General features: G+C 32.6%; 1 protein-coding gene across 1 annotated transcript; it reads left to right on the forward strand.

Annotated features, from left to right (window-relative positions):
* The first annotated feature begins 1,250 nt into the window (after positions 1–1,250).
* OTX2 (orthodenticle homeobox 2) lies at positions 1,251–8,720 on the forward strand. The gene is made up of 5 exons (XM_072428370.1): positions 1,251–1,402; positions 1,520–1,564; positions 4,863–5,068; positions 5,657–5,808; positions 6,081–8,720. Exons 3-5 carry the CDS (start codon positions 4,972–4,974, stop codon positions 6,699–6,701), a joined length of 870 nt encoding a protein of 289 aa, XP_072284471.1. The 5' UTR covers positions 1,251–1,402; positions 1,520–1,564; positions 4,863–4,971; the 3' UTR covers positions 6,702–8,720.
* The last annotated feature ends 3,862 nt before the right edge of the window (positions 8,721–12,582 follow it).

Genomic DNA, 12,582 nt, shown 5'->3' on the forward strand with positions numbered 1-12,582 from the left:
TTAGACCTCTGAAGTGGATGAGAATTTTAAAGAGACACTTGTTTATTTAGGTAACTGTCCACTCCTGCATGATTTTATTGACCGCAAGATTATAACAAAGTTATTAGGCTGGGGGGACAGAGGCGAGTCACTGACTTGCACCCTCCTCTCGCATCATCAAATACACTGGCTGATCCCAAAACCGCAAATCTCCTATTGTTTATATAGAGGTGTTATATCTCCCCCTAAATATCTCCTTTCCTACATGTCTTTTTCTTTCTTTAACATGCACAAATATTTGCCTGTCATACACAGCATCTGTAAAATTCCATGTTTCAGGGAAAATATTTTTATATGTTGTACATTGCTACTGTGTATTAACCAAAAAAATACAAGCTTATAATTTTTTTTATAAAATAGGTTATGTATGCTTTTTATGGGAGACATGCTGTAATGTTGCAAAAAAAAAAGAATAAAAAATAATGTAATAATAAAGTCCCTCTGTTAAAATGTCCTAAAAAATAAAAACATAATTCTACATTTTCAAAAACAGATTTGTAAACTGCTATTTCTCAGATCTGTTAGTAGAACAGCACTGGTTTTCCAGATTTATTTTCAGAATCCCAGCTATCATAGCTCGAGTTCTAATTTAAAACTGTTCCTTATTTTTTAAAAGCTGCACTTCTACCTGAAAGTTTGTAAAATGTGCCAAAACCACAGAGGAGACCACATTGTTGTAAACCGTGATGTCTCGTTTAACCCCTTTGTGGTATCCTGCAATTATTTTCATTAGGCAATAGCTGTTGATCTCTTTTTTTATTATAAAAAAGTATAAAATGTTAGTAAACATAATTGCAAGACAGTGACATTTGCAAGTAGCATGTATGTCAAGGTTATGTTTTTGATTGCAGATGATTTTTGTAAAAAAAAATCACATATGTATGTATGTGATTAATAAATATGTAAAAATATGTAAAAGCCAAAAAACAAAACAAAAGAATAAAATATATATATATATATATATATAAAATAACATATATAGAGTTACATATAGACACAGATGTACGAATGCAAATTTAAACCACAATCAGTAGTTGCATAAACGCTTGCTTTGTATATATAGTGTCATTGGAGCTGTTATTTGTTGCCTGATTGTCCTTCGGGAGAAACAGTGGCCTGCTTCCCTCCCCCTGTTGTGTGTTGTGTTTTTTTTTTTCTTCCTTCCATAATTTTTTTTTTCTCCCTCTGGCTTAGAAGTGTCAATCACGTCCCTTCTGCCATTGGCTGGAGAGTTTGCGTCAAAAAGTTGCCAGTGAGGTGCCTTGTCTGCAAATGTTCATGAGAGAGGGACAGACCTTGAGCTCTAAGCAAGACTCCAGTATTTTGCAAGTCTAGAACAAGATCCTCCTCCTGCTACCCCTTTGTATGTGTCTGAAGAGGGATATCACATCTTTAAGCTTCTAGGTTGCTCCTAGTCATCCCAGGGAAGACTGAGGACTCAGTTTTACCCTATAACCCACTTATTTCATTTTTATTTTAGGATAAAGACCAACCGCTTTAGCCAATTATTTGATGACTATCCCAGGTAAGTCTTTTACAGATTTTTTTTTATTACTAGTATGATATTGATACTTGTTTTAGGTGTTGTTTTTTATGTACTGTTTATTGCTTAGGCTTTTTCCAAAAACAAGATAGCTGCTAGATGTAAATTGTTGGGTATTAGTGTAATTAACAAAGGAACATATATATAGCGGCAGTAGGGCACAACGCAAAATTTGTGTATGTATACAAGAAAAAGCTGGCTGCCTTTGTCATTTAGGACAATACATTTGGATAGCTTGGTGTACCATCTTCAAAAGTGCCTAAAACAATACAGAATAGGCATTTAAGCTAATGGAAGTCAATTTATTTTTAAATAAACTAAAATCAGTGTCTTCATTCAGGAAAAACACAAACAGTACTAACCAGATAATTGAGGAGGCGGGGAGTTCCTTCCCCTGTCGTCTCTCCCTCTCTCTTTATTCCCTGTGAATTGAAGGGTGATTTTTTTGTTTCGGGAGGGTTGAAAAAAATGAGTCTGGGATGTTAAAAATTCATGGTGTTCCCATGTTGACTAACAGATAAATTTGATTAAAAAAAATTAGTGTCATTAAAACACTGGACTCCCAATTATTGACAAAAAGATTTCTGCCCAGACTCAAATCAATAGGTTGATCCAGAAAAGTCATTCTGAGAAACAGATTTGTCCAGGGGCAACAAACTCGTGACAAAGTCACCAGTACAATAAACCGTTTTATTTGTTATTGTACAAAGCTTACAGTTTTTGGTGTTTTTTTGGATAAATTAATATAACAAAGATTGATACATTTGAGTGTGCACCACCAACAGATGTTACCTGCAACAGCAGACGTTGGGAGTTAATTAAACAACACATAATTACACACAAAGTGCAACAATATTACAGTAGTATAATGTTTATTTTGCAAGCAGAATGATTAAAAAGCAAAAGACATTCTGTTTATTGGCACAAATAAACAGAAACATGTAATGTTCAAATAAATACCAAACAAATTTTGCATTATATTAGTTGGTTTATTACAAATATTTAAGCACCTATTTAAAAAAAGTCTAAAAATTAGTTTCGGAAGTTTGTGTTTCAGTATAATTTTCTAAAGAGCATAAAAGTTTTGTTCTAAATATTAAAGTTTATCATACTGAGTTAAAAATAATCTACTGATTAATGCATAACTGTCGATTCCAGCCATCTGTGTAGTTAAAAGTTAGTACATATTGCCTATTAGCATAACAATAAAATATATAAGCACAGCTACAAAGTAATGCAAAAACAACAAAAAACTGACAGCAATTATAGAATTTAATATAGTTTCTGTCGGTAATTAAGAACACAATCGATAAAACAGTAGCAAAATAATTATGTCTCCTTCTTATTAATTGGTGGGTGGTGGTCAAGTTCCCTGCTTGTGCACTATTGAGAGTTTATTTTTTTTCCTGTTGTAGTAAAAGACACATTAGTGTATATGTGTTTTTTTGTTTTATTGCTATCAGGCAGAAAATTAATCAGCACCAATGCTTTGCAGGGCTGAGCATGGCGTTGTGTAATTAGGGGACTTGTGCCACTCAGATTATCTTGTTAATTTATCATGAAAACATTTATTATAATTAATTATTGGGCAAGGCAATTATTACTGAGCGGGCGTAGAGTAACTGGTTAAGAGGAAATAAAGACAGACTATACTTCTTGTGCAGCCGTTTGCTGAACTTATTAAAGGAGGGGGGTGTTCGGGCTTTAAAGACACTTTTTTGTCTTTGTTCCAAATAAAAATATACATATTAAAACAGTAAACTCCAAAATCCAAAAATATCATATTAAAACAATTTTATTTAGTAAAAAAAATTAAACTTAATAATTCTGATGCATTGCTTATTACCATTATTTGGCATATTTTAAATATATGACATTAAAACAAAAAATGTGTCACAATGCAATGTTTACTAAAAAACAGACTATAAAAATATAAAAAAACAGATACAAATAAAAAGATTATATAATGTTTTTAAAAGTTACACTAAAACTAAGAAAATAATGAGTTTAGTTTGGGGGGAAAAATCACTTAAAATGCAGAACAGTTGTGTTAAATATTTACTGTAAAGGAAATAAATAAATAGATAATAATATGTATAATTAGAAAAAAAGATATAGTTGATTATATATAAGAAACTGTATTATGTAAATGTAAAATTAGATTTTTTTGGTTAGGAAATGTTATTGTCAAATTGTGTATTGTTGAAATTGTCAAAGTAATATATTTTGGAGAAAAACATTTTATTTATTTATATATATATATATATATATATATATATATATATATATATGTGTGTTAATATTTCTCAAAATACAAAAATCTTTTCAATTAGAGACAACTTTCCTTTTTTTTAGATGTATTACTAACTAATTCTTTTTCACCTGATATAAAAAACTTCCTATTTCTTTTTTTATTTGGAATATGTTTTTTTAAAAAAAGTTGTTAACAGCAGAATTGTATATTTTGGGGTAAAATGATAAAAGCTTGCCTTTCCCTGTATGCCAATCCAAGTTAGGAACTTTTGCTGTCCATAATTGTTTTTTAATTGGACTTTAAAAAGCTGTTTGTTTAACTTTGTGTTTTTTACATGTGTAATCAACATTTTTTTAGGACAGCAATAAATCTGTCACTTACCTCCAAATCTAATTAGGACATCTACTAATTAGGTGGAAATGGATGTCAGCTCTGCCAGAGAAGTTTGATCTTGTTCAAGTTAGATTTTGTGTATTGCAAAGTTGCTACTGCATGATAAAAAACAGTCTTACCCCAAATGGTGCTTGTAACAAAATGCATTAGGATAATTAAAATGAATGCGTTCTCTAATAGCCAAGCAGACTGAGCAGAGATTGGTTTCCTGAATTGTGTCTTTGTTTCTGGTGAAAAAAAGCTTTTGTTTTCACCCATTATTTATTTAGCCAAGGAGTCCTTTGTCTCTGCAAATGGCCCCAATCAAGTTTTGTTTGAGACAATTAGGGAGTGTTAGCCAATGAATCTTATGCAAATGGGCAGACTTGGGTGCGCATTGCAAGCAATTCAACACCTGGTTTTGTCTAGCAGGAAGGCGTGTTGTATGGCCATGGGGTGTTACTCTTTTTTTTTTTTTTTTGGGACACATTTATCTAGTCAGCATCCCCCTGGTCTACAGGGCAGCTGGGGGTCTTCCAGTCCTTTAAGAGCATGAGCAATTGACTAGTGAACCTCACACACTAACAAGCCACCATAGGTAAAGGATCTGCCCCAGTACTTTCTGGTAATCAGCAAATTTTCATTGACTTGTAGAAAAATTGATTTGAAGGGGAAGATTGTGCCAAGGAGTCCTAGACTGCCTCCACCAGCCACCACGATTCCGGATTGCTTTGCCGTTTGCTCTCCACGCCAAAACATTAGCATGATGTCTTATCTCAAGCAACCACCTTATGCAGTCAATGGACTGAGCCTAACCACCTCTGGGATGGATCTGTTACATCCGTCTGTGGGATATCCTGGTAAGTAATACTTTAACTAAACCTAAGCTATATAGGAGGCTTTTTGAGGTTATTACTACATATTGGCATCACACGACTTTAGATTTTCTGTGCTCGATAATCAATTTAATAACAAATTCTGACTCTACTAATTAAAGGAACACCAACATTTAAAAGCTTCATTTATAGGTGTTTGATTAGTTAATACAACTACGTAAGTCCTGTAAGCCTATTTATTATATTAACCACTTCTTTTTATTTATTCCCTGTTTAATAATTCAATTAGAGTTTAGTTTATTATTAATAATAATTTATTTTTGATTCATGGAACTGTTGAAATATTTAGGCACTATGTATAAATCCTGGAAAAGCCACAATTGTACTTTCAAAGTTGTTTAATTATACTGTAGGTGAATCTCATTATTATGTTTATTAATAATAATAATAATAATAATAATACATTGGGTATTGTTTTATGTTAGTTTCTAAATGATACAACTTATTTTGAAATGTTTGCACACAATCTTTTAATTGTGTTTATTTTTTGTTATTGGTGTTTAATACACTTGATAGCATTTAGTTAAAAAAACAAATTGCTGTGTTTTTTAGCTACCCCAAGAAAGCAAAGGAGGGAGAGGACTACGTTCACCCGAGCACAGCTTGATGTCCTTGAAGCACTTTTTGCCAAAACTCGTTATCCTGACATCTTCATGAGAGAGGAGGTGGCTTTAAAGATTAATCTACCAGAGTCCCGAGTACAGGTGAGACACAATTCCCCATTTTCTAGAGATGTTCTATTAATTGAGTAGTTCACAGACACTTCTTGATTCATTTCCAGTTATTTTCAAAGGATGATCTGTATGATTTGTTTTAAAGTGAGGACATCCTTCAGTTATTAAAGCAGAGATTTGCAGTCACCTGAGGCACAATGCTTACATTTCCTTATAGACTGCTTCATCACAGCTGTGCCGAGTTTAATTGTCTCTCTGCTCTGAGTGATCTCTAATGAAATGATTTTTATTTTTGATTTAAGGTTTGGTTCAAAAATCGTCGAGCAAAATGCCGCCAACAGCAGCAACAGCAGCAAAATGGAGGTCAGAACAAAGTCAGGCCTGCTAAGAAGAAGACCTCTCCAGCCAGGGAGGTCAGTTCAGAAAGCGTTACCAGTGGTCAGTTCACCCCTCCATGCAGTACCTCTGTGCCAGTGATCTCCAGCAGTACAGCACCCGTGTCCATATGGAGCCCTGCCTCCATTTCTCCTCTTTCCGATCCTCTTTCAACATCCTCCTCTTGTATGCAGAGATCCTATCCCATGACCTATACCCAGGCTTCAGGCTACAGTCAAGGATATGCAGGATCAACATCCTACTTCGGTGGAATGGACTGTGGATCTTATTTGACCCCTATGCACCATCAGCTCCCTGCACCTGGTGCTACACTAAGTCCAATGGGCACCAACGCAGTAACCAGCCACCTCAACCAGCCTCCAGCCTCCTTGTCTACTCAAGCCTATGGAGCCTCAAGCTTGGGCTTCAACTCTACTGCTGATTGCTTGGATTACAAAGACCAAACAGCCTCTTGGAAGCTAAACTTCAATGCTGACTGCTTGGATTATAAGGACCAGACCTCATCTTGGAAGTTCCAGGTTTTGTGAAGCTCATTTTTCGCAAGTTGGGAACTTTTTTTTTTGGTGACAAATACATTTGGACATTCCAGATCCTCGCCAGGTCTTTGGCTAAAGAAGACAAAAGACAATGTTTTTCTTGTCCACAAATCCCCTTGCTGGCAAGTACTGGAGTGGATCTACACAAACTTCTCAAGTCTTGGAGAAAAAAACAAAGACACCTATTTATGTCTTGATACAGTTGTGATCACCATAGTTTTTAGCAAAGTGTTGGATAAAAGTTTGAAATGAAGTCCATTCTAGCTCAGGCAGTTACTTAAGTCCAGGTTCAGGGGGCTTGTCTACACCCAGAGCGGTGCCCAGTGTTAGCCAACTTTTGGGTCTACCAATGGAATGGCCATGTGACTACTAGATGGCACTGAACATTTCAGGGCTGAGTGAATTTGTGCGTTACTGATTGTCATAGATGCACTACTTTATTTAAAGAAACAAAAACAAAATAATAATAATAATGTTTATAAGGAGTCATTATGTAGTTTTTAAAGAGACAATCAGTGTGTGTCTTCTATCAATGGTAAATCTGTGTTTTTTTAAATCTGTGCTAGACTTTAAAGCTGTGATCTCCTGTATTATATGCAACTGTGAACTCCAAAACACAAGGAGTTCTGATGTGATTCAATAGATTATAAGTAACATTCCCAATTCAGAGAGACCTTATTTATCATTCAAAAAGAGTGTCTTTGCTATGAATGAACTGAGAAGAGAGTTTTTTTTTTCTTTTGTAATTGGGATACCATAACTGAGAAAACCATGGATTGTTGCTGATGAAAAATATCAGCTTCTTTTATACAAAAATGACTCTGGTTAATATTTGACCCTATTAGATTTTGGGAAATCATTGCCATTTATTCTTGACTATGTGAAGGAAGATCTACATAAGTATATATGACGCATAGACCTTTTTTTTATTCATTTCTGGATCTGGCAAATATGTATGATTCTATTAAAATGGCTCTAGCACAATGTTATGTCTTCCTCTTTGATTGTGCACTGTAACTAATTGCTGATTTGGGGAAGTATGCAACGCTTAAACACCTGAATACTTTTATAATTGGTGTCATGTTCTAACATTTTGCCTGATGTGTTCATATCAGATGCACTGCTTAAAATGGTCAAGATTTTATCTTTATTTTAGATCTCCTTTTCTTTTTATCTTTGTGGTCAGCTGCAAATGAATACTTTCACATAGTACAGCAAGACAGTGGTTTTACTTAGCATAGCTTAATTAACACGTACATTAAGAAATGACTTGACTGCCCTGTTTTTCAAGTTTTCTTTCCTGCAGTCGTGGTATCTGATTCACCACAAATCTTCACTTTTTTTTTCCTACAAAAAAGATTTGAAGCGTAATTAATATCTGAACAAAAGGGCGCTTTAAAATGTGAAAACCTGTAATTTCGTGCCCTGAACAGAAGGAGCCCCTCACAATTTTTCTACTTTTCTTACAAAAGCTCAGAGGTACAAAAAAAAACTTTACCATATGTTTTACCCTGCAGCTAACATATGCAGTTACATCTAAAATTGCAAATATTTTTTTACATAACCATTTTCTATTCATTATGCACGCCCTAGAAACAAGTTCATTTCTGATTAAAGGTGAATATATAAAGTTTTTTGCAACCAGTCATTATTTTCCTACTTGTTTAATATCAGGATCCAATATCTGCATCTTTTAAGCTCCATTAAAATACTTAATTTGCTTCCAACTGGGAAAATGTAAATATTCCAAGATATGCACCTAATTGAATACTTTCTGTCCTCCAGGCATACAGAAATATTTGAGCACATATGTTGCTATATGTTCATTTTATAATTATAAAATCATTGTTGATCCATGCTAATTTATTGTTTATAAAAATGAAAAAAAAATAATATCAGTGTGATAGACTTTAATTAGCACTATGTGTTTTTTTTTTAAATTATTTCATGACATAGAGTAATTGTAGATTAAACTTTAATACGCTAACATTCTAAAAAGAGGAAACCCCTTGTACAAATTTAATTTGAGGGCAGATATGATACATCTTAAACTATCTATCCAACTAATAATCTAAAAAATTGTATTGGTGTACATAAATATATATATATATATATATATATATATCATTCTGAGTGTATGTATCCTGGATATTGGATATCCTGCTAATTACATGTTTTTGTAAACTTAGGTAATAATGACCTTTAAATTTACAAAGCCCAAATCTAGTACTCATTACCAGAACAGTCATTACAAGGGGAAAGACAGAAAGGCTCCCGGCAAGGCATGTTTTTTCCACAATACTTGGAATTTTCATCCCTAACACAAAAAAACTATTTATTCTTTGCTAAAATACATTATACATAACATTGCATGTACCAGCTGGAAAACTCCTAAAGGAAAGTATTATTCTTGAAATGATTCTGTTTAGAAAATACCATTTAATGTACTTTAAACCATGGATCAAACTTTGCTATTGATAAGGAAAGAAATAGTAACTGAAATATTATTAATAAAAAAAATCAATTTTATACTAAAACTAGTCCGCACTTCAGCTTTTCCGTTCTGATAAGGATTAAACATTGCACAGAAAAATAGGTCCCAATCATATTTATTGTTGTTCTGCTATCACAAATCATCTATTCAATTTCAAATTATAGTAAATGCATGAAGCCATAAACAATCAATCATTTTTTTCTGTTTTCTAATATTGATTTCTAATAAATGTTTCTTTCAAGCCCCATCAAAAAATTTTGTTCCAAATACCAAACGATATTTTTTATTCTGCACAACAAATTAAATACACCAACAATTCAGTTTACAGCTCTAAAATTTTGTGCTGATTGTGCTAATTTATTACTGATATAACGGAAAAAAATAAAAAAAACTTCTTTATTAATTTTTTTTCAATAATAGCTTTTCCATTTTTTCTGATGTAAACCAAAATCAGAATTGTTTCTTTTCTAAATTTGTACAATAAAATGTAACTTCCACTACACAAAAGTCCTCTAAAAAATATGTAACATATAACATGTATTTCTTTTATCTATCTATAGCAGTAATTAGGGTTATGTGAGTGCGTGTATCTATCTAGATATATATATATATATATATATATATATATATATATATGAGCTTTTTTTATTAAGGGAAAAATATAAAGAAAAAAAAACTACTAAAAAATGTTTAGCTTTTAGAAACTGTTAAATTTGTGCTTTTTTAAACTACAAGGAAGCTCACACTTGGTGAAACACTTAAGGTTTCTGATTTACTTATTTTTGACATGGAATAGGATTTTTTTAAAGTGCAAAAGTAAATTGAAATGCTGCACATTAATATATCATAAAAATAAAAAATACAAATTGCCAGCAGAACTATTGTGCATAGAAAGGAAGAACCACAAAGGTTTCAGATATTTTTGAAAACTTAATAACTGTGATTTTATGATTTAATAAAACAATATACACAACATTGCCCTTGACAAACAGCATTTTAACACACTGAGATATAATATATTGAAAAAAAATTTAAACTATGGTAATAATAATCACACACAAAGCCTGACAATAATAAACAAGCCAAAAACAAATATAAATATTTGAAAAATCAAAGAAGCAAAATTGGGGTTTGAAGGTGAAACAATTCAAGTGAATTTATTCCCTGCAGAATTATATTTGAGTAAACATAAAAAACATGAAATACTACTACTACATCTGTTGTTTGCCTACTCATACATAAAAGGACACACTATACTACAAAAAAAAATTAAGAAAACTACTTGGTTTTGCTTATAAATAAAAGACTTTGAAACAAACTTTTTGGAAAAAAAGTTTTGCTAACAGTAAGTGGAGGAACAACACATGTTTCATATATTTCCAAGTGGAAGTAAGCTTGAAAATGATTAAAATGTTGGTTGCCTTTGGGATAACGCGTATACATCTGCCCTAAGCAGTGGCCCCTCCCGACTTCTAGGAGGTGGCTAGTGGCCAAAGGCTGCACAAGAGCTAGTCCCCCCTCATCCCTCCTCTTTGTATTCTTTTAAAGTGCACCGTATTGTAGAGTCTATCCTTTCACATTTAGCTGAGGTGTGAGAATATGCCAACAGGAGTTTAACATTGATCAGAATCCTACTAGAAAAAAAACATTTCTCATTCATCTTATATTAATTTCAAACAGATCTGGTAAATAAATAGTGACAACATTGCAACGCCATACACTCCTTGCAACACGTCCATGTGTTTTAAAATAAATAGCTTTATTTCTTGTTAATTAAGCTTATTCCTGTGAAAATGCATTTGAATAATGGGCTCTTTTTTTGGACCACAAGAAAAGATGAATAAAAGGAGAAAAGATGGAAAAATATGGCCTTTTTGAGCCTTCTTAAGTGTCCAATTGCAGAACGACATTAGTCCTGTGGCTCTAATTTAAGACCCTGTCAGATGGTGTGTAAAGAACGATAGTGCAAGGCGGATTCAGACCATCTGAGTTTGTGCAGTTATTTTGTTACAAGGAAAGTACAGCACCAGAGTAAGCGCTTGGGGAAAAAAGACTGAAGTCTCGTTAACTTTCTATTAGTATTACCGTGGGAGGAGGTGGAAGTATTTAGGGGACAGTTCCAAGGGCTTATCTGAAGCCTGATGCTAGAGCCACATAGGCTGACAGCCATTGAAAAAGCAAAAAAGAGAACTCATTGACATTGTTTCAGAGGTTCTGATAACTAAACTTTTCTTTTCCCTGGAATTTATTTTAAAATTCCTAGATTGTAAGCTCTATTGGGTAAAGTCCTATTCTCCTTCTGTGTCATTGTTTATATCCATTATCCATATATCTATATATCCGTCATTTGCAACTTTTATTTAATGTGCTGTGTAATAGGTTGGTGCTATATAAGTAAAGTTGAATATTATTATTATTATTATTATTAATAATAATAATAATAATAATAATAACATAACACTAATAACAGACAAAAATGTAGTTGAAACACATATATTTATATATATACCTAATATATTTTAAAATTACCAAACCAACCCACTACCATTCAGAAAAAAACAATATTGTTGTAAACTTTACCATGTTGCTGAATATATAAATAGAACTGATTTGCATTGAATGTTGAGAGCCAAGGCAAAAAAAAAGATAAAACTAAATACACATATTGATGAATCGTATATGGTTCTATGATATGGTGTACACCGTCAACCCTTCTCTATTTTTTTTTTAACTTGAAATACATCACCATATTACTTTCTATATATATATGTTTAGGTCTAATATACATCACCTATAAAATTATAGTAACTTTTATTTCTTTCTATGTATTGATTTAGGACATGGATATGGTCACACAGATCCATTTATCTTTAATTGTAATATAATATATACATATATATATAACTGTTAGTGTTTCTATCCCAAGTACATTAGGAATATATATATTCATATATTTAAATACATATTAACACATTCAAACCATTGATACACTATATATGATTTGGTTAGATTCCCTAAATTGCAAACTACAACTTGTATACCATTAAAATGGACTCTTAGTGACAATTTAGACTTTTTAGTTTCATGAACCATTAATAAAAAAAATCTGCTTATATTCAAATAGCACTCAGACTCTTTGATAGTGGATTACAAACTCCTAATGGACGGGTGATCATTTACCCGTCTAAGCAGGAATGTCTAAAGTATTGGGGGTGCTTGGTGCTGACTGATGACCAGATTAGCAGGCAGGGTGGCTCTTAGTGGCTGATGATTCTGTAGTAGAATATGTCCCCTACACCACCCTGTTTATTAGGTTTGAATAGATTTATTGAAGCATCATATGATCCAAAAAGAGAAAACAGTTTTTGTGTTTTTTTG

Source organism: Pyxicephalus adspersus, chromosome 12 (assembly GCF_032062135.1).
Source record: "Pyxicephalus adspersus chromosome 12, UCB_Pads_2.0, whole genome shotgun sequence".
Classification (NCBI taxonomy): Eukaryota; Metazoa; Chordata; class Amphibia; order Anura; family Pyxicephalidae; genus Pyxicephalus; species Pyxicephalus adspersus.